At 37.5% G+C, this 22,594-nt stretch overlaps 1 protein-coding gene across 14 annotated transcripts in view; it reads right to left on the bottom strand.

Moving 5' to 3' along the window:
• DYRK1A (dual specificity tyrosine phosphorylation regulated kinase 1A) overlaps positions 1 to 22,594 on the bottom strand; it is a 137,873-nt gene that overhangs the window by 13,913 nt on the left and 101,366 nt on the right. For 7 of the 14 annotated variants that reach the window (XM_044750667.2, XM_044750673.2, XM_070488854.1 and 4 more), the window contains 6 exons: positions 19,093 to 19,212; positions 16,875 to 17,063; positions 13,321 to 13,468; positions 9,206 to 9,492; positions 6,541 to 6,687; positions 4,349 to 4,489 (listed from right to left, as the gene is read on the bottom strand). In XM_044750667.2, coding sequence (XP_044606602.1) covers positions 4,349 to 4,489; positions 6,541 to 6,687; positions 9,206 to 9,492; positions 13,321 to 13,468; positions 16,875 to 17,063; positions 19,093 to 19,212 — 1,032 coding nt within the window. The remainder of the gene's footprint in view (positions 1 to 4,348; positions 4,490 to 6,540; positions 6,688 to 9,205; positions 9,493 to 13,320; positions 13,469 to 16,874; positions 17,064 to 19,092; positions 19,213 to 22,594) is intronic. The other 7 variants (XM_070488855.1, XM_070488856.1, XM_070488857.1 and 4 more) reach the window with 1 other exon arrangement.

Genomic DNA, 22,594 nt, shown 5'->3' with positions numbered 1-22,594 from the left:
CCTAGTCAGTATAATAAAATAAAGGCATACAGATTGAAAGAATAAAGCTGTTCATTCACAGAGGAGACACGACTGTTTAAGTAGAAAGCTCTATAGAATCAAAAAAAGCTAGAATGGGTGAATTTAGCAAGGTTTTATTAGAATAAAAAGTCAATATACAAAAATCAATTTGCACTTCTCATATTAGCAATGAAAAACTAGAAAATACTATTTTAAAAATAATGACAAAGCATCAAAAAACATAAAAATTTAACAATAAATTGAACAAAATATATGTAAGACTTCTGCACTAAATGCTTCAAAACACTGCTGAGAGAAATTAAACACCTAAATAAATGGACAGATAAACCATATGTATAGAATGGACGTCTCAATACTATTAAGACGTCCATTCTCCTGAATGGAACCTCAATGCAATCTGAACTGAAATTCCAGCAGGATTTTTTTGTACAGATTTATAAGACAATTCTAAAATTTACATGTAAATAGAAAGGACCTAGAGAATGTGGGCGGGTATGGAGGGGGGACTTTGAAACAGAAGAAAAGAGCCAGTGGATTTCCACTACTTCAATTTGAGACCTACCACAAAGCCACAGTAACCAGCACTGTGGTATTGGTTTAAGGACAGATCGCCCAACAGAACAGAAGAGTCCAAATATAGACCCACACATAACAGATAAATCTGTTTCGGACAAAAGTGCCCAGTCAGATCAATAGGAAAAGGCAGCTGTTTTCAACAAATGCTGCTGCAACTACTAGGTAAGCAGATGGGGAAAAGGAATTTAACCTCTTACACCTCATTCATTACTCAAAAACTAACTCAAGATGGCCCACAGAACCCTAATTGTAAAAGCTAGAATCAAAAGAACTTTTAGAAGAAAACAAGGAGAGTTATCTTCACAAATTTAAGGAGGGAGGCAAAGATTTCTTGGGACATAAAAAACACTATTCATAAAAAAAAAAGACCTGACAAATTTGATTTCATCAATATAAAATTTTCTGCCCATCAAAAGATACCACTTAAGGGGCTGGCCCAGTGGTGCAGCGGTTAAGTTCACATGTTCTGCTTCAGCGGCCCGGGATTCGCCAGTTAGGATTCCAGGTGCAGACCTATGCACCACTTGCCAAGCCATGCTGTGGCAGGCATCCCACATATAAAGCAGAGGAAGATGGGCACTTAAGTTAGCTCAGGGCCAATCTTCCTCAGCAAAAAAGAGGAGGATTGGCAGCAGATGTTAGCTCAGGGCTAATCTTCCTCAAAAAACAAAGAAGAAGATACCACTCAAGAAAAGAAATGGGCAAGTCATAATGTGTGAAAAAATATCGACATATATGTGACAAAGAATTTATATGCATTATATGTAAAGAACTCCTACAACTAAACAACCCAATAACAAATAGGCAAAAGATTAGAAAGACTGTCACAAAAGATTTATGAATGGCTAATAAACACATGACAAGTTGGTTGATATCATTAGCCCTGGGGAAATGCAACTGAAAACCACTACATACCCACTAGAATAACTAAAACCAAAAATACCAACCACACCAAACGATGAGGATGCCATGCAACTTTGAAACCCTCAACTGTCGGGGGATGTAAAACAATAAAACTTTGGAGAACTCTTTGGTATTTTCTTATGAGTGTAAACACACATATAATCCCTATGACCTGGCAATTCTACTTAGAGGTAGTAACTCCAGAGAAAAGAAAATCTATGTGTACGAAAGATTTATACAAGAATGTTCCCAGTAGCCTTATTCATAATAGTCCCAAACTGGAAACACCCAAAACACTTATCCACTAACAGGTAAATATAGACACATTATGATATTTTCATTCAATGGAATACTATGAAGCAATAAAAGGAAGTAACTTCTGAGACACAACAGTATCGATGAATCTCCAAAAACAGTATGTTTGTTAAGTTAAAGAAACAAAAAACAAATACTAAAGGATTCCATTTATATGAATTTAGCCCACAAATAGGCAAAACTAAAGTGATAGAAAGTAGGGGTGGGATGACAGAAAAGGATCATGAGAGAACTTTCCGGGCGGTGGAAATCTTCTATAGCTTGTTTTAGGTAGTGCATACACAGTTGTATATAAAGGTTAAAACTCAAACTGAACACTTAATATATGCATATCTTATTGCATATAAACTATACTTCAACAAAACAGTATCATTTATAGCCTTAATTCTTCATCTCCCCTTGCCACCAAAGAAAAAATACACAGAGTTCGTATGGATTTCATTACTAGGAAATTAAAATGGGCTCTTGAAACATAAAATGAGAAATTAAAAGTAAAAATAAAATCACTAAGAAAATAAACCACACAAAGAAACCCAATGACAGTACCTGCACATCTATTTACACCTTTGGTAAAACCCCTAGTGCATCCTTCATAAGGTAATCATTTGGTTACAGATTTTTCTGTTGCTGCAAAATTTATTTCTGTTTAAAGAGAAACAGTTATTTTACACTTTTAAAAATTAAGTTTCAGGGCCAGCCCTGTGGCACAGTGGTTAAGTTCTGCGCATTCTGCCTCAGCAGCCTGGGTTCACAGGTTCAGCTTCCGGATGCGGACCTACACCACTCAACAGCCATGTTGTGGCAGGTGACCCACATATAAAGTGGAGGAAGACTGGCACAGATGTTAGCTCAGGTCTAATCTTCCTCAGAAGAAAGAAAAAAAAATTGTTTCTTAAGTCAGATGCTAATTGCAGCTAAGGGAAAGCTCATAAAATCTACGGTTAATTAATATGTAGGTTAAAACACTTTTCATTTTAAGAAGGGAAAAGATTTATTTACTCTTTTCTGAATTGTCCCCCCATAAATAAATTAAAATAATAATTATAGCTCAATTTGGGACAAATGATAGGTTATAGCCCACAGTGGCTTAACCGTAGTTTTATAAAGCAGAGATTTGCGAAATGGGATGGGATGAACATTTTATTTAGAAAAAGGATAATAGCGAAGAAGCAGCAAAAAAAAACCAAACTCAAAATGAAGAAAGTAGTAGCAGCCTATATTGCAGAGAGAGAAAACATAAAGCAGGTTTCACACCTTCCACGCTAATTCAAATCAACTAGCAGGGGCCACCTTGAATGCTGGTGAAGCTAAGAAGGATTCCCAGGATGTGTTTTGGTTCAATGGGAAAAGGGGTCATGACTGATAAGCTATGTGGACAAAGGCAAAAGGACTCAGGATGTCTGTTTGATATTTTCCATTCCATCCTTTCCTTCCTTCCATCCCTTCCCTAGGCATAATTTAGCTGCTTGATACTGCACTGCCTGGAACTTTAGAGAATAAGGCAGAATGCAGTAAGTTACAGATCAGCTGTGAAGGATACAATTACATGTATATTTTTAAATATTCTAAAGAAAAGCATTTGATACTAAAAGTTAAGACTCTATAGCTATATGAAGGTGAATTCAAGCAAACCGCCATCATCTTCAGTTCACTGGAAATGACACCTGGTGGCAGCATCGCTAAGATGCAAGGGCAAAATAGAAATTAGAATAAAAATAAAATCTCTTAAGTGATAAACGCAAAATTACAATCACAAGGTGTCTGATATATATATTATATACAATCACATATTTATATATTATACGCATTTTGTAACATAAACATATTAGATTACAAATATATAATTGTTTTCAGATATATAAAACAAAAAGGTAAATCAAGATGTAAAATTGCCATCATTTACTCTATTAAACTGATATAGTTTAGGTACGTGAAAAAAGGTCTCAGATAAAAGAAAATTATTAAACAAACTTAATGTTTTAAAAATCTCACTTTTAAAGATTTCGGAGATGTGAAATTCCCGCTATCCACGTCATTGAGCTAGGAATCTGAAATCTATCGAAGTCTCATCTAGTTAGTTCATATTCTTGTCACAAACTGCTTAAGTCAAAAATCCTTTTCTCCCATCTGAACTAAAAGAAAAGCCATTTACTGCAATTATGACTTCTACTGTTCCCAGCTGCAGTAGTGGTAACTGTGACTTCACAACATACCCAAGCTGTGAGAAACAAGGGTCAAACGTACTGATTCTACTATGAAACAAGGCATGGTGATCTGATCAGCTGTCTCACAAGGCAGACATAAAGCTTCCAAAATGGAGCCTTAAAGAGAACTCTGACCATTAAGTAAAAACTGGTCCATACAGACACTTCAGGTCAAACTATATCCGACTTCTGAAGAAAATATATACCTAAGTTACCAATGCAACTGCTAACTGTAACACTGACTTCAAGTAAATACAAGATGAGCTATACAAAGACAGCTCCAGGGAAAGAAAATACGAAGGCTCGAGAAAAACGTGTTCCTATTTTACCCGTTTTCCATCTTTGGTCTTCTTTAAGTTCCAAGTGCCATCTGGCAACTTCTCAAAGAACTTTCTTGCTTTTGGTGCTTGGTCAAGAATATGAGCAGGTGGAATACCCAGAACTTCCACTATTTTATTCATCTGATCTACCTGTATTAAAAATAAAAACAAAAAAATCTGTAATTTCTACTGTAGCACATCTCACTTTTGCTCATCAATTCATTCATTCATTCATAAATGATAAATAAACTGAGCATCTCCTGTGTGTCAGGCACTCCCCTAGCATGGAGCATACCCCACAATGAACAGGAGATCAAGTCCCTGCCCTCCAGGAGCCCAACATTCCACTGAGGGGAGGGCAGACAGATAAACAAATAAACACATAAATCTACCGTATGTCAGCTGGCCATGGATGCAATGCAGAACAAGGAAGGAGTGGAGGGAGTTTTAAAGCTTAAGTTTTTGGAAACCTTTAGTTAAATAACCATCAAAAAAATCCCAGAGGCTTAATAAAGTGTGGATCTAATAAAGTATTTTTAAACTGTGGATTTGGGGCCAGCCTGGTGGCATAGTCATTAAGTTCGTGCATTCTGCTTCAGTGGCCTGGGGTTTGTGGGCTCAAATCCCAGGCACAGACATACACACCACTCATCAATCCATGCTGTGGTGACGGCCCGTATACAAAACAGAGGAAGACTGCCACAGATGTTATTCTGGGTCCATCATCCTCGCCAAAAAAACAAAACAAAACAAAACTGAGGATTCATTCACTCAAATACTTAGTATCTACTGTATACTAGAAATCATGCTTAGTAGAATACAGCAGTAAACAAAATAGAGAAAAATCCCTGTCAGGAAGTTTATATTACAGCGGAAGAGATCACCAATAAACAAAAATCTAATTAAATATATCATGTCAGATGACAACCAGGACCTACAGAGAAAATTAAAAGGGGACGAGGAGTGAGAAGGGGCATGACCACTCAAAACAGGGCATTCCTAAAGGTGTCACCAAGAAGGTGACACAAGAGCAGAGACCTACAGGCCATGAGGGAAGGAGCCAAGTGCTACTGGGGGAGAGAGCATCTCAGGTGCAAGAAAGAACCAATGCAAAGGCCCTGCTGTGACCTGTGGCTACTGCTCCCACGGGTCCACAGAGAAGGCCGTGTGTCGGGTAGGAGAATAAGAAGAAACAGGAGAGAACAGGAGTCAGAGGGGTCAAGGGCATGGGAGCTGCTCAAAGGACTTTGGCTTTTACAATGAGTGAGACGGAAGCCACTGAAATTTCGAGTGATCCTAGAATTGTTTAAGCTCATGAAAAAGATACTAATTTACAGGGTAATATTATTTATACAAAACCAAAACCAACACACACTCTGACAGCTACTGCCAAAGAGTGGCTCACCAGCTGTGGCTGCAGCAAATTAAAAGGAAGGTGGGAGGGGCAAGTTTCAGACACTACCTATTAACAGTTGCATTACCCAAGTTATTCAATTTCATTGGTCTTTCTTATTTATAAATGAATGGACTGATCAACATCTGCAATGGTTAACTTTTCTTTTAAAAAAAACAAAACCCACAAGTCAATAGCTGTAAAACCAATGACAGCCCAATGCCTCTGACTACAAGGGGACCTAGCTTCTCCCTTGTGCCCTAGGCACTGCCTCTGACCTTCAAAAGTCTTCTAAGACTGAAAACTCATGAACTAGAAGAATTACACATAGTCTGTAGCTCTAAAACTTTATAATCCTAATCTACCCTAAATTAGTCAGATGGAATATCCAACCAACAAGATTGGTCATCACCTCTTTAATTCCAAATCACACTCTCAATACTTGCAGCCACATTTACACTGTTTTCAGGACGGCCCTTATTCCTGTGTTATCATCTTTTTCTGTTATTACACTTAAAATCTGTAAAATTTATACACAAAATACTTAACATTTTCTAATCTAATTGATGGTTCTCGTTCATCAGCAGATTAAAGGATCTCACTTCCCATCTCGGAACTCTAAACTCACCATTACATGATATTTGAAAACACGGACAATCTAAGTTCAAAACTGACCTAACATTTGAAAGATTAAGTTGGTAAAGAGACATCTTTCCCTAAAAACAACTTTCAGATTACACTCTCACAGATTAAAACCTAAAAGAAATTTTGAAAACAAAACACAATTTTAAAGCAATCCATCACATACCTCATTGGCTCCACTGAACAGAGGTTCTCCAGTGTGCATTTCAACCAAAATACACCCAAGGGACCACATGTCGATAGCAAGGTCGTAAGGCATTCCCAGTAGCACCTCTGGAGACCGATAAAAGCGACTCTGAATATACTGGTATATCTGAAATATATTTCAAAATAGTATTAATTCAAAATAAGTTTTGTTCAATTTTAGTCAACATTGCATTAAGAGCACTGATCTAAAATGACCAGAGAAAAATAACTTGCTAACTCTTAAACTGGGGTTCCATTTACTGATTTCAACATTAGATTACAAATATTGTTTAAAGAAGTAAACACTTCAAGGGAGTAGTTAAACTGACTATGAAATGTCAAATATATAAAATTCAAGCTCTTTCATTTAGTCCAATCCTAACTGGTAAGATATATCTTAAAATACACAATTATACCTTATTAGAAGAAATTATTATTGAGAATTACTTATTTCCCTATTAATATTCGTTCCTGCTATGGCTGGCAGTTGGTCTACCATTAATTTAACAGCTAAATTGAATTTAAATTTACCAGAAGAATGTGTTTCAGGATTAGGAATCACACTCAGTACCATGTAACTGAAAATCTGGACAATGTACTGTGCTGTCTCACAGGTAAATCCTAGAAACACTATATAAAGATTTAACTGGGAGTCACTTCTGACTAATTTCTTCTCTGCCCTACCCCGCCCCCTCCACCTCAATCGAAGACGTTTTAGGAAAACAAAACCTTGAAACAGATTATTTTCAATGAAGTAAGCTGAGAACGTCTTGAGAGACCGATTCATCTTCATTTAGCCATTATAAATTTATATGCAGAAATATCATTAAAGCAAAGAAAGTTTTATTAAGAGAAAGAAACAAAATCCTCCTAACTAACAGTCCTAACATAGCACTCTAACCAGGCAGCCAGCAGTGCACGCTGCGTTCTCACAGTAGCTTCTGTGGCTCCCCCCTAAAACCTCGCCCAGCCTCCAAGAAGAATCTCATCCCTCCATAAGCAGGTCCACCCAACCACAAGGCCGCCTCCGAGTGAAGAAGGTCTTATTCAAAGGGATGAGGAAGAAGTATTATTTCCAAGTTTATCGTTAAGCCCCGAAGACTCCCTAACTCCTGACACTGTCTTATTTCGCAGCTTATGCGAGAAAGTTTGTCACCTACCTATCCAGTTTGGATAACGCAGTGGTTGGATCACTACAAGGTTGTGCACCAGAATCCCGAGGAACTTTTTCTGAAGCACACTTGCCCTGCCACCTTCTGCTACTGAGCCAGCAGATCTGGGGCAGGGCCACTGCACATATATTTTGGAAATGACCTTCCTTGCAATTCTGATAGTTAACTAACTCACATAGTTAAAAACTCACTGAGCTAAAGGGACAGTTGTCTCAGTTTGGCTAGAGAGAGAGAGTAGTGTTTGATATTAGAACAGAACATATGATTTGGTTTGAATGCGGAAATAAATTCTCCAAGTCTAAAATCTACTCAATTGACTCTAAAGATGGGCATATATTTTCGACTCACAATATACTTACTTACTCCACGTTAACAACTCTGAGCATCTCTTCATTTTCAGAGTCATCTGAAACTGTCAACTTTGCTTCCTACTCCTTCAATTTTTAAAAATTACTTCAATGATCTATAGCATTACTACCATAAGATAATTTGCAGAAAATAACAAAAAGTCACACAATTCTGTTAGCTGGCTATAAATGTTCATGATTAAATTAACCTGCTGTATTTAAAGCCTGGAAAAAAGTTGGACAGGACAGCAAATCTCACTAAATTTGGGAAAACAAGAAAGGGAAAGCCAATATGAAATAGTAACACCTGAATGTTAGTTGTGTTTTTATTTTTTAAGAAATGTAGTTTCAATACTTTCAAGTAAATAGGAAGTGTTTAAAATGAGTAAAATATTATCAAATGATGATCCTAACTCCTTTCAAGAAGAGAATAGCCTGTAACTTCTATTTTATATGCAAAACACACTGTCAGAGTAGCTTTCATAATGCCAGAAAGACTGGTAGGAAACATTTGCTTTCCCAAATCAGCTAAACCTAAATCTATTTATTGCTACGGACATGTCTGTTTTTAGCAGTCTGAAGAAAACCAGTTTGGATATGTGTCAGAATTTATATAGGGAAAAAAAGATTTAAATTTACTTATCAAAATAAACATGTCAATCAACTGTGTAATTAATGTGTAACGCAAAATTACTTGTATGTTTTTCACCCATCAGTTTTTGAGGAAAAATATTTATCGTGATCTATCTTTAGAGAAACATTTTAGAGCAAGGACTCAATGTTTCAGTACTGGAATTTCCCCAAATTTATATTAAAACCTTTAATTGGGAAATATAGTTACAAATCACCCAACATTTAATTCACTCATCTCCTATTCTCTCTCTCAGCCTTTTAGCATACTTATAATTTTTAAAAATCCACCTTGAAACACCAATACCTTCTAATTCAAAGTAATACAATTTGCATTTTAAAAGGTATTTCCCCCAAAACGTATGAACACAAGGTGATTCAAGTGTTACATTTTAAAGATAGCCACCCTGTTATACACATTAATAACATTTCCAAGGTGTACCTCCAGTGTGTAACCTAATTCTATTTTAATTCACAAGTCCTGAAATATACTTACCCTTTGCCCCAATTGACAAGAACTGCCAAAGTCAACGATCTTGATTGCACTGCGTTTGGGGTTACAAAGAAGGATATTCTCAGGTTTTAGGTCACAGTGAATGATACTAAGTTCTGGAGTCGCAAGGAAAAGCAGTGCAGTGCACATCTGCTGTGCAAACTTTCGTGTTAGGTTCAAAGAGACACCTCGAAAATTGGTGTTCCTCAACAAGTCATAGAGGTTGTAGGACAGCATTTCAAAAACTAAACAGAGATGGTTTCGAAACATAAAGTGGCGTTTCAAATGCACTGAAAGAGAAAAAGGTTTCATTTTAAATTACATACACCAATAAAATAAGAATAATACATGCATGAACTCTCAATCTGTAACATGACAACGGCAAATGGAGAGTGAAATTCAGCCAAAATTTGAAGATCAACATTCTGCAGTAACAGCACATTCTTTAATCAGTTAAGAATATCTAAATTGTTCATCTGTCAAATTAAACAGGAGTAGTGTCTGTCAAGCAATTGGCAGGAAGTACCACTAAAATGCTTTGTTTAAAAATACTGTCAGGTCTAACATCACAAGCAGCAAACTGATAAACGGTACTGAGAATACTTCAACAACTTTATCCTCATCTGTAGGAGAAGGCGCTTTTTACTTCCTGAAAGACCACCTCCCCACTCCATCTGACCTCCAGTCTGGCATGCTGTGGTACTGGGCAGCCCTCTCTGAGAAGGTCTTGATATATATACACAACCTGCTGCTGAGCTTTAGATTTCACTAGGAATTTTCGTAATAATTGTCAGAGGAAGACATAGATTTTTTTCTTTGAGACAAATACAGCAAATGTTTGAAAATCATGCTTCATAGGGTATTAGAGTTCATAACCAAGGCTTTTGATAATATTCATCCAACTGCTACATGGGACATCTTGTCTAAGTCTGAAGGTTTGGAAAAACTTCAAAATAAAGCTCAACCACAAGAAGAAATTATAAGTAGTCTTATGAATGGGGAAACTATAGAATACGTTACTTGCTACCACTGTTGACCCTCTAAAAAGGCTAAATACTCGCTAAATTGCTTCAAAGATTGTGCTTTAAGAATTAACACTGACTTCCCATCAGATGAGGTCATTCAGTAAGTGCTGCCCTTCACTATAAAAATTCTCACATATACCAAACTGAGCAGCTGTAACTCAAGTGGAATGACATAAAACAACCATCTGTCAAGGTGACCTTCATTTTGATCTTTCAGTATCATAAAAACAGAGGTTTCCATCTGGACTACCTATGACAGTATTCAATGTCTGGTCCCTGAGAATGGGGGTACATCATGCTGTCCTGGTAGTCTTGGACTGCCTCCCTGGAAGCAGTGCATGTCAACATTGTTTTTGCAAATAATAAAAAGAACCCTTAAAGGTTACATGAGAATGTATAATATCTGCTCTTAATCACTGAAGTCCATACATTTAAAACTAAAAATATAGCTCTAGGTAACACAGGACACCCCAACCCACGGACAGGGGCCATGCAAAAGGTTTAATCTTAAGCGGTAGCCACAAAAGGAATTCGAGGGCCAGCCCAGGTGGCCTAGTGGTTAAGTTCAGCATGCTCCGCTTCAGCGGCCTGGGTTCAGTTCCAGGGCACAGACCTACACAGCTCTGTTAGCAGCCATGCTGTGCTGGTGGCCCACACACTAAAAAGTAAAGAAGAGTGGAGTCGGCCCGGTGGTACAGTGGTTAAGTTCATGTGCTTTGCTTTGGGGGCCCGGGGATCATGGGTTCAGATTCCAGGTGCGGACCTACACACCACTCATCAAGCCATGCTGTCTGTCATGGCATCCGACATACAAAATAGAGGAAACGTCGCACAGATGCTAGCTCAGGGCCAATCTTCCTCAGCCAAAAAAAAAAAAAGGAATACAAAAGGTAACTGATGTGAGGATTCCAATGTGATTATGGAACTCCCTCTAAGAGAAAATCCATGATTAGAATGTTTTTCCAATGGAAGATCAATCTCCTCGGTTCCACATGACCTCCCAATTCATCATTCATTTACTGAGTATCTACCATGTGCTGAGCACTAAAGACACTTTGTTTAGTTTTTTAACTAACTTTGGGGAGAATGGAAGGTTGGCAAGACTTTGTTTTAGACCTAAACTGAATTTTCTTTTAACTGGACCACGGGAGGCACCAAATAACACAGGTAAGAAACCACGCTCCATGGTAAAAAAGTGGTTTTTTCAAAGTTCAAGACTTGAGACTATAAAATTCATCGGAATAAATTATTTTGATCAATCACTTCAAAATAAAAATAATTTACATCATAAAAGAGAAACATGACTTTCAGACACCTTTAAATTTAAGGTATCAACTCTACTGGCATGGCTAATTCTAAAGTTCTTTTCTGTTTGTTTTCCAATATAGAATCTCGGTTTCCTGAGACACTGTGTTTGCCATCTTCCTAAACAAGAACTTAAAAAAATTCATCCAAAAGGAATATCTGTAATGACTACCGCAATTAACGATCACTAAAGACAGTTTATTAAAAACAAAAATGATAGTCATTATTATATAGAACTGAGTAGCTAACATTTACTGAATATGAACTATATGCCTGCCATGTGTTCTTTCAATAAGGCAAAATTAAAATGTTATAGTAATGCTATCAACATTTTCTCTACTGCTTAAGCAAACGCTCAAAATATAACACACAAGAGGGAGGAAGAAGAAGTGGGGAGGTATGTCCAGAGACCACTTTATAAGTCAAGCATCCTTGGAATGTCCTTCTCGTGCTTCTAAGGACCTTGAATGGAAATAGGCTCACTTCATACTAAGTTATAACTGACACTGAACAGCAAACATTCAGTGAGTGTGACAACAAAAGGTTTTAAATACAAATGTTATTGCTATGGATTATACCAGATATCTACAGAGAAGAAACTAAGGAAGAAAAATTAATTGTGTAAGCTCATTTTATTATAACAACTGGGAATGAAGCGTGTTTCATAAACGAAGTCTGAGTATCTGAATCTTACACCTTTAAACATCCGTTTTTGGGGGGGACTAAAGAACCATAATGCCCTCCTCTATTTTCTTAAAAAGGACGTTGCTAAATAAAATTTAACCTCATGTTTATCAGGTAAAGCCAGCATTTCTGAACATGAACTGCTATGTATACAGGCCTGCCGGAACTTCTATAATTAATTGATCCTAAGGTCTCTGTCTTAAAATTTATGGCATCTTATATTTATACTTGGCAGCAATTTGTTTCTTGGTGGCACATAAAATAATAGTGTCTTACAATCATAGGTGTCTTAGATTTGATTAAGAATAGTATTAAAGAAAGTACAATTAGAAGGTGTTTGCCTATCTATCAAGTGGCCCTTGACTTCACTATTTTCCTAATTCTCCTATCGCCTCTTTTTGTTTTCAGAAGGAACACCATATGACAACAAACAAACACAGGCTCTGCAGGCAGGAGGTTCAGACCCTAGCTCCAGAGCTCTGGGGCCTTGGGTATGTCACTCTTCGTACAAACCGTCCATAACATAGGATTCTACCACCCGCCTTACAAGACCGCCACGATTATTACAGATGATGGGAGAAGAGCACAAGGAGTATGGTAGGAGTTTAATAATAGTGGCTATTATCCTTTTTCTGGTGCAATAAGTCTAACAGCTTCTAATGTTGCGAAACTGACAAACAGCCTGGGCAGGAGCCTGAGATCTTGTGTCAGACATTCCAAAAATGGTTCTATAACCATTAAGAACATAGGAGCTGACTTCTAATTTCTGAGCTATATGAGAAATGGTTAAAGTTACCAGAAAGAGGACTCTGGATAAACGTGCATCAATAAAGAAAACAAACAGCACTTCTAAGTTGCAAGAAAAGACACTACTCTCCTCTGTTTCTAAACTGCACACCACCTGGAATGCACATTCCCAAAGATTTAGAATACTACTGCCAAATCAAGTAACTTACACACATCTATGTCCTCCAACAGAAATAAACAGTTGAATTTTTAATCAACCACTTTAAGATAAAATCAACATTTTTCATAAACAACCATTAACTCAAACTTCTGGTCTGCTTGAGGGCACACTGTTGGTTTGCCTGTGTGTTTGTTTACCTATATAGTATTTCATTTCAGTGTCATGTTTGTTCATGAGCTCAAGAAGTCGCACTTCTATCTGGGCTTGATTCAGAAAAGCTTTCTTGTTCTTTATTATTTTAATGGCAACCCATTCTTGTTCCACACGATCATATGCCTTTACAACCTAAAAGACAAAAAGGATGAGTAATTTCCTACTTCATTAATGGCAACAATTTCATAACAGTTTACAATTCACCTTAACTGTACATTTACCTAATTCTCACCTCTGTGACCTTCCTAATTAGAAGAGATCCTGTTCGTTTCCATTCACTATCATCCTTTTACTACTTTACTGTCACTCTAAGTCATTTTCCAACTGAATTTCTTTTGCACCCTACAGTATTTCTAAATAGCCACAAAATAGATAACTTTCTTAAAATCAAATATTTTCCTTCTTTAGTAATAAATCATGAATCTTGACAAGTGCTTTGGTTTTTCACATTTACTTACTAAATAACACTATAAAACAATACTTTCAACTATTTTTTTAATGAGAAAAACCTGGTTTAAATCTCAAGTATATGTGTGAAATATTTAAAAGGTTCTAAGTCATCTTAAAAATGGAAATAACCTTCTAATTTTAAATGAGATTTTCAGAGATAAAAATGTAGGTATATAACAGAAGAATTAGTTGACACTAAAAAAAAGCAAGTAACAGATTACCAGGAAAGTTCCATGATATAAATTAAGTGCTATAATTAGGGGATTTTGGTAAGTTTTAAAATGAGAATCAACACTAAGCAAAGTGAAGTGTTCAAGAGCAAACCACCATGCACACTTCTCATTTTAAATTTTACTTATTTAAAAGGAGTTTCATACTATTAACAAAGAGATTTGCATAAAAATTAGGAAATCAATACATAGATAAAAGAAAACTATATCTCTACAAATCATAAACAACTACTATAATTGATAAATGCTGTTATATTTATAATATATTCAGTCTGAATAGGTAATAGCTTTAGATAGATTTTCTAGTACATTCAGTAAGTCTAGAGATGTAAGTAGAACTCCAAGTGATTCCAATGTGTAGGTTGACTACCACTGGATTAGAGGAAGAGAATGGAATGCATGTTCCAAGCCGTACACGAGTCAAGGTTAAATATATTGCCAATGACAGATTATCAACAGTTCAGCTGAAATCAAACTTGGAATGAAAAATGCAGTATCTCTGGTTTCACTCAATTCTAAAAAGTACTATCTACTGTCTTTCAAATCAGAAGCTACCCATGTAAATATGTGACCAAGTGGTTTTGATATTCTTCTGTTTCACCGACTATCACTGACTATATCAAGAGCTGCAGTTCAGTGCCCGGATCCCAGTGGTCTCCAGGACAAAGGGCCCAACTATTTACTGACTTAGCAAATAGTTAATGGGTTAAATGCTCAAGCAATGGTTTTCAACCCTGAATTACACATTCAATAGGCAGTTTTCAAAAATACCAGTGTCCAGAATCCAGTCACAGAGGTTCCAATTTAATGGGTTTAGCTCCTAGGCATCAGTCCCTTGCCCCCCGCCCCTGCCAAAGCTCCCAGGAAATTTCAATGTTCAATCAGGACTGATAACCACTAGCTAAAGAAATGAAGAAGCCCCGTATATGTGATAAGGATCTGCAGAGAATTGAAAGTCTGACCAAGTCAGTGTGGAAGACATTATTTGGTGAGTGACAAGCCCTGAACCTGAACACACCTCAGCCTAGGAGGGAGGCATCAGTCTACTTGGGTACACAAAATTGGACGTCAAATAGGCCTATATTTTCACAGGTTTACTATGCTTATTTGCTCTTAGGAACTAGAGGAAATTTAAATCACTTTGGGCTCAAAGACTGAGTATTTAGAGAAACAAGTTTAGAGAGTAGGCAATATGGCAACCATTTTCGTGGTCAACAGCCTAACAGTTAGAAAACTGTCCTGCTGAGAGCAACTGTCTAAACACTGGCATAATCGCCAAGGTGGAGCCAGCAATCCTTGTCACACAGGGGCTCAGAGCCTCAGCAAGAGCTGACCTCAGACACGCCCTTCCTTAAGAGGCTCTCACAGAGAACCAGAGGCTGCTTCTGACAAAAAAGTAATACCTTCATAAAGAGGGAGTCCCAAAACACTGGGAAACCCCTGACTCAGAAGAAAAAGTGGTTAACAGATCAAGGAAAAAGTCCCTGAATTATGCACAATTACCAAAATTCCTTGAAATCACAGACCGGGGCAGACATATTATACACGTGCCATCAGGGCCTGGTAGACCCACAACAGAGTTACAGAGTCTTCTAACAACCTTGCTCACATTTTCTCACCAGTCTAAGAGCTTAGACTCTTCCGGGTCTAGACCTGTGGCTGCTAATGCCCTAGAGTACACTTTCTGTCCTAAGCATGATTAGACTGACACATGATGAACTTTTCCTCACAGGTTGAAAGACGCGTATTTGGCTTTCTCTTAGAGCAGGAACAGATAAGTAAGAGTATGTACGTTTCACAGTTTAAAACATCAAATACAAAAAATTTTAAAAAGGTAGTTCGGGCAAAGTCATTTTGAGCCCCATTCTATCCCCATGCCAGCAAAGTCACAAGAAGTATTTGGACTGCAGGTTAATAAGTGACCCACTGCACAAAGGCTGCAAGGCAAAGGAGCCTGGGATTAACAGTAAATCAAGCCTCAAACAAAACAGAGCCCTGTGACTGGATGAGGGCGACCTGAAGCGGGAATAGTTGGGGGATCCACAGTCGAAGAGAAAGCTTTTTAAAAGCAGAAGGACGGAGGGCTGATAGCTCTTGATCCGGGCACAACGGAGAGAAGAGACTCAGGTATTTAGGGTTTTGTGCTTTGTACTGGGGTTGGGTGGGCAGGTGAGGAGGAGAGAGTTTGAGTGGAGAGAAGAAGCCAGGAACAAAGAGAAACTATCCGGTCCATTGGAGTTCCTTCTGCACTCTTCCTGGTAGAAGCTGCCTGAGCGAACCCTTGCCTCAGAACTACCCCATCACAGTATCAGAACTGCCAATGCTGCGAGGTCTGGACCAGGAAGTCCTGAAGACCACCTGCCCATTCAGAGGCCTGATATAGTTAGAAGAGGAGCTGAGAGAAAAATCCAGGGCACAGCCCCTGGCTTTCCAAGCCTCCAAGAGTGAGAGGGCACCTGCTGTGCAACTGAAAATGGTAATTATTTTCTCTTTCAAGAGGAATATCAGACAGGAAGGTAATTCTCTCTAGCACACATAATGAAGAACCTTCCGTAGACCATACGAAGCCCATATAAAAGAGGTAATCCTATCTACTAGTGATTAAAACCAACCACTTAGTCATTAGTAAAGTACTTGGTAGCTACAGAAAGTAAGCAAAGGGAAAAAAAGTCTAATGAATTTTTTATAGCTGATAGAATTTTACTATTTTTAGAGAACTATGATAATCCAAATACATATCTGTTGTTTAGATCTATTTACAAATATTGAAAGCACACTACTGAGGAAAGGGTGTAACAACATGATTCACTAACAAGTTCCTTCTAATTTATGAAATTCAGCATTTTCCATTAAATTACCTGTCCAAAGGAACCTTTGCCTATCAAGGAGTCAATTTCGTAACGATCCATCCACTTTTCTCCGTTCTTTACAATATAATCATAGTTATCATCATCATAACCATCATTGTAAACCTTCCGCTCCTTCTTATGACTAGAATCGTCTCCCTGGCCCTGTTGGTGTCTTCGCTTCTTTTTTGCATAGTAAACCTGAAATGAGAATATACAGTGTTAACTGTACAATTTAAATCTTTATTGGGAGTTGGGGGGTGGGGGCATATATTAAGAGTACATATAAGACAAATCTGTCATCAGTAGGAAACTGATGAATTTTTATTCTTTATAACAAATATTTAAAAAACTATTTTCTTTATAAAAAGAATGTTCTATAGCTGCTATTTGAATTACAGAATAACACCAATAACACCAATTTTTAACCAACGAAAAAATGTCTACAGTGAAATTCACTTTAAAATTGTTTTTATATATTTTATAAATAGGAGATGCTAAGTGACTGGTCCCATTTGAAAAGAGTAACAGGACCCAATTTACTTTTATTTTTTAAACTAACGTATAATTTATATACAGTAAGGTGGCATAGACCTTAAGAGTGTAATATGAGGGATTCTTAAAAAAATGTACGTGCTGATATAATCAACAAATGCCAAACAAAATAAACTATTTTCATCCTTCTCATGTTCAAGTTCTCTCATGCCTCCTTCCAGTCAGTCCCAATTTTATATTTGATCTTAAGGCAAAGGATTTTAAAAACGAAAGTTTGAATGTATATGAACTGATGTCTTACTAATATAAAAAAGCCCTCTGAGGCATGCCCATTTTTTAAGCCTATAATAACATAACAATTACTGAAAATAGCCACTCCCTCCACTTCCCTTCCCTCCCCGACACTGAAGGCCATAAACCTAGTGGCTGATCACAGATTGAGTTATTTTCGTTATATCTGTTTTTCTTATAAAATAGTTTCTAAGATCAGTAAAAAATAATAGATGGACTAGGCAATAGTCCAAGTAATTGGTAAGTAACTTTGAGGAAATTATCTATTACAGTGCGTAGAATAACATCAGAAAAACTATAGCTTATAAGGTGGCAAAACAGTTAAAAACAAGCTTCAACAAAGCTACTGTTAATAGTTTAACAGTAGCTTTTTAAATAATTTATCAGATAGTAACAAACTGACATTAATAAATTGTTAACAATTCATCAGATATTTTCAGATAATCAAAAGCTGGTTTTGCACACCTTTTATAATACATTGTGTACAAAAGCCAACTCAGAAATGTTCCTCATTGGATTATTCTAATTTGATCTTGCCACACGGACACAGTAATGCAAATAACAGCATCAAACTGCTATAAAATTTATACATACAGAAGAACATCTTTATAGTTAAATGGCTCTAAAGCTGGCAGAGGATAAGCCTTTAATGTGAAAGGATGTAGAGTTCCAACCAAAAGAGGAGAGAAAGCACACACATCTCTTCTCCAGAAAAGCTCATTTAATAATTAATTAGGGTGCTAGAGTTGAGGCTAGAAGCAAACAGCAATCAAGCCAAAGGTCTAAGACACCAGAAAAATAATTTTTGGAGACAAAGAGCCAAGTTGAAAGATAAGTAATTCAAAGTGCCCTCTATGTTTTTTATCCTACTTACTTCCACAAGAGAGGTTTTCAGATATCTTACAATGAAAGACACAGATAAAAGAACACATGTAAAACTTAAAAAAGACAATTTAAAACCACAGAAAGATAGACAGATCCAATAAACTGGGCCAAATGCCTGTTAACTGTGTATTAAATATATCTCAAAGCTTCCTGGCATCCATGCTAAGAGTAGAAACAGATACGTAAAATTTAAGCAAAATTCTAACACTTACAGACTTTTATAGTGTGATTATTCCCTCCCTTTCTCCTTTCTTGTTTTGGAGAAGAGTTATTAAAGAAATGATAACTCAGCATATAATTAAATACAATTTTGAAAAAAGGGAGAAGTTATCCACAACTATCTTAATTTTTTGCAGTCTTTGTTAATGTATCTTATTTCTTTTAGATAATTATGATTATATTATCTATACATCATTAGCTTACCAGTCTTCACAATAATCATCAATATGACCATCACTGGGAATAAAAAAAACTTGGTGTGTTTAAATAGGTCACAAAATAAATTGTTTCCCTGCTCTGTTGCAAGATAGATGCTGTTACAAAAAATCAATAGTCTTACCTCATTAATATGCTTATATGTTTTGATCAAGTCAACAGAAAGTTTTCTCAGGGGAGCAGTTGCTGGATCACGGAAGGTTTGGGGCATCCGCCTCTGTAACATGACAATATCAGGCATCACCTTAAATAGACAGAAAAGACTAGCACTTTAACTATACTGCACTGGTATAAATTCCCTCTTCCATAACCTGTGTACATATATTAAAAAAAGACATCCACATTAGAAGATGATACGTTCTCTCTCACTTCTCTCTTTCAACTGGATTCCAATGAAGACAACCACTGGAACAAATAAATCAAATTAGAAGATAATACACCTAGCTGCCCAAGGCTTCAATCCTGTTCCCCAAATTAAAAAGTGGGATTACCGGCATGCCCCTGGTCCAGGAGACACGCACAATGCTGCCCAAGAGGGCTTCTGCAACACATAATTAGTCCAAGGAAAATTTCTTCTGAATTATTCTAAATCCTGACCTGGTTCACAACAGGCAGACAGAGACAAACCCAACTTTCAGGTTCCCAAGACAGGATCAGGATTTCAAGACCCAGCTGGGGCATGGATTTTTTTGTTCAATGTTGTATTCCTTTTGCCCAAAACAGTGCCTCGCCCACAGTAGGCATTTAATAAATATTTGTTGTTTAAACAAATGGATCCATAATACCAATATCCCTACTTACAATTACGCTAGGAGCTGACCACAAATAAGTTCCAAAGGACACCTTAAAGCTAATGAAACTTTCTTTTAAAAAACTCATGTCAACCATATGCCATTAATCCCTCCCACCCCGAATCCTGAACCAAATCTCTTTCATCACCCAACAGGCAGTCAGAGTTCAACTGTGAGCTTCCTGCTAGACAAGGACAGAGCAGGGACATGAACACCCTCTGTACACACACGCAGGAATGGAGCAGCTATCATGTGCAAGATCCTGGATTGCTGTTCTCACCCCACTCTTCCACCACGTGTCATACCTCAGTTAAGGGGTTCCCAACAGGGCTTCCTGCAATCAACAGAGCCTCAAAACCAATTAATTACATGAAGGTACCTACAGTCACTACCACTAGCAATCTTCGGGTTCCTGTCTAGCTCTTATAGACATTTATGCAAGTAAAATCTACTGAGTCAGAAACCCCTGACACAGCCCCTCTCAAAGGACACTTGGGTCAATTTGAGAAGCAGAGTGACAGTAAACACATCATACCAAGGCCTCACAAAAATGTCTAGGGTCCCGTGATGATTAACCAAGTTAACTCACACTAACAAAAAAGAAGAGAGGAGGGTTGCAAGGTGAGAGCGGACAGAACAGGAAAGAAACCCCACCTCAGAGGAAGGAAAAGACGGAGTGATCAGTGCAGTTCCCTAGGCACGCTTTCTCAGACCAGCAGTGACATCAGCTTCCTCTGCATCCACACACAAACTCTTTCAAAGAGTTGTTGCTATCCAGATGGGAAATCCACTGCACTACTGTATTAATTAAGTCAATAATTATCATCTCTTCTCATGATCCTCCTTCTTAAAGTTCCAAATAAAGTTTGGGGGGGGGGGGGGGACCTGTGATTATAACTATCTGTCTGAAAAGACAGCAGGAATTAATAAGAAAATCTGAATTACCACCTTTCAAATGTATACTGTTTTATTTTTCTAAATATAAACAATAGGTACAGCAAGGCTCACAGAATATTTTGTTCTTATACTATTCCTTGGAGACTTAATTTAACGAACAGACAATATCAGTAATAAGCATGTCAATTATCTTCCTGTGAATGAATGCCACAGGCATCGAAGGTAATGAAAGAGGTTTTCCCTTTTAATTCTGTGAGACCCTGGCACTGGTTCCACGCAGGTAACTTGCTCGACCAGACCTTTCTCGGCTACTGGAAAGCAGTCCTGCTTTGAGGTTTCACACGATCTGCATCAGCAAAATATTTCACTACCGCTGTGATCAAAGTTGATAGAAGGTGTAACTAGTGTTAGAAACAAACTCCTTAAGTAGTCAAAAATAATAAAATAAAAATAGTAGTAGCAAGTATTTGCTACACATGGTTTTGAGTGTGGATATTTTTTCATGTCTCTCATGTAATCCTCTCAACAATCTCATGAGAACAAGCAATGTTCCTGTCACCATTTTGCAGATAAGAACCTGAGTCTCTGATGTCAAATTACTTGACCGAGGTCCTAGAGCCAGTGAAGAATACAGGTGAGATGAGAACTAAGACCGTCTCACACCTAATCTCATGTTCTGAACCCCAACTCTAGGCCAGGAGCTCCCGATCAATTTTAGGCCTCTATTTTACCCTCTTGGTTGAGTCATTTTTGGGCTATTTGTTGGGCAAATAACTGAGTCATGCATAATTAATCCAATAAAACATGTATTTATTAAAACTAGTTACATACAAAACTGTGAATGCGTTTAAGTTTTTAACTTGCCCATTTATAATTCCACAGGTATTTCAAATATCTGAAACAAGAACCAGTTACTAGGCCTTTCCAGGAGTAATTACATTCACTCAAAACATCAACATCACATAATCAAGAAGACAATTTTAAATGTATAGTACACGTATGAAATTGGACATGAACGTAATTTTGACCGAGTAACGATGTTTTTCCACACTTGAGTGTGTGCTATGTGCTTGGCACTTCACAGAACATTACTAACCTCTTCCACAACTGGCCAAACTCTGCCTACAGGGCCAAATCGATTAGCCAATTCTAAATACCTTAACTTTCTTATATATTTCTGGCAATAGAAGTTACTATTTCACGGCACATCCGTATATATAAACCAGATGCATTCTGTCCACAAAAAACTGGCCTTCAGATCAGACTGTATTTCAGTGCTTCAAACAGCACCTTCTACGGAGTAGGTGCTCAAAATATATGGAAAGAACAAATTAATTTCTACAAACTAAATAACACTCTCTTCACTAATTTTCATTGTGATTTCACATTACGTAACCAAATTTTCTGTTTTTCAATATTGTGCTGCCATAAGCACAAATCCAGAATTACAAAATAACTTTTCCAAATACTCAGTTACAAATCTCCACCAGGACTCAAGCCAGCCGTGAAGCATTTGAGGCTCTTCCACTTCCTGCTTCCTACAGTCACAAAGTCAGAAGAACAGACAGTAAGGCACAAGCTCCCCTCTTCCCTTCCACAGCTGGAAGAAAGCCCACGGTGTTCAGAGGACCCAGGAGCTCAGCTCACCAAGCTGCAGGTGCCTAGTCGTCCCCCTACCCCAGTGTCCTCATTGCCAAAAGCAAAGTTGGTAAGACACCGTCCTGCTGCCTCGGCTGTCTGGCTGGGAGCTAGAAAAAGCCATTCCAGTGCTCACATCTCTTGACCTTTCTGTGTGAAGACACAGATCACAAAGCACAAGAAAACCAGCAGTTTGCACCTCCTGCTTAGATCAGTTACAGTAGCTAAAATAATGGGGCATTTTTTTCCTTCAAATGATTCCAAAGTGTAAGCCCCAGGACTTTATTAAAAAATTATTTT

Source organism: Equus asinus, chromosome 18 (assembly GCF_041296235.1).
Source record: "Equus asinus isolate D_3611 breed Donkey chromosome 18, EquAss-T2T_v2, whole genome shotgun sequence".
Taxonomy (NCBI): Eukaryota; Metazoa; Chordata; class Mammalia; order Perissodactyla; family Equidae; genus Equus; species Equus asinus.
This window is presented reverse-complemented; position numbering and strand designations above follow the sequence as displayed.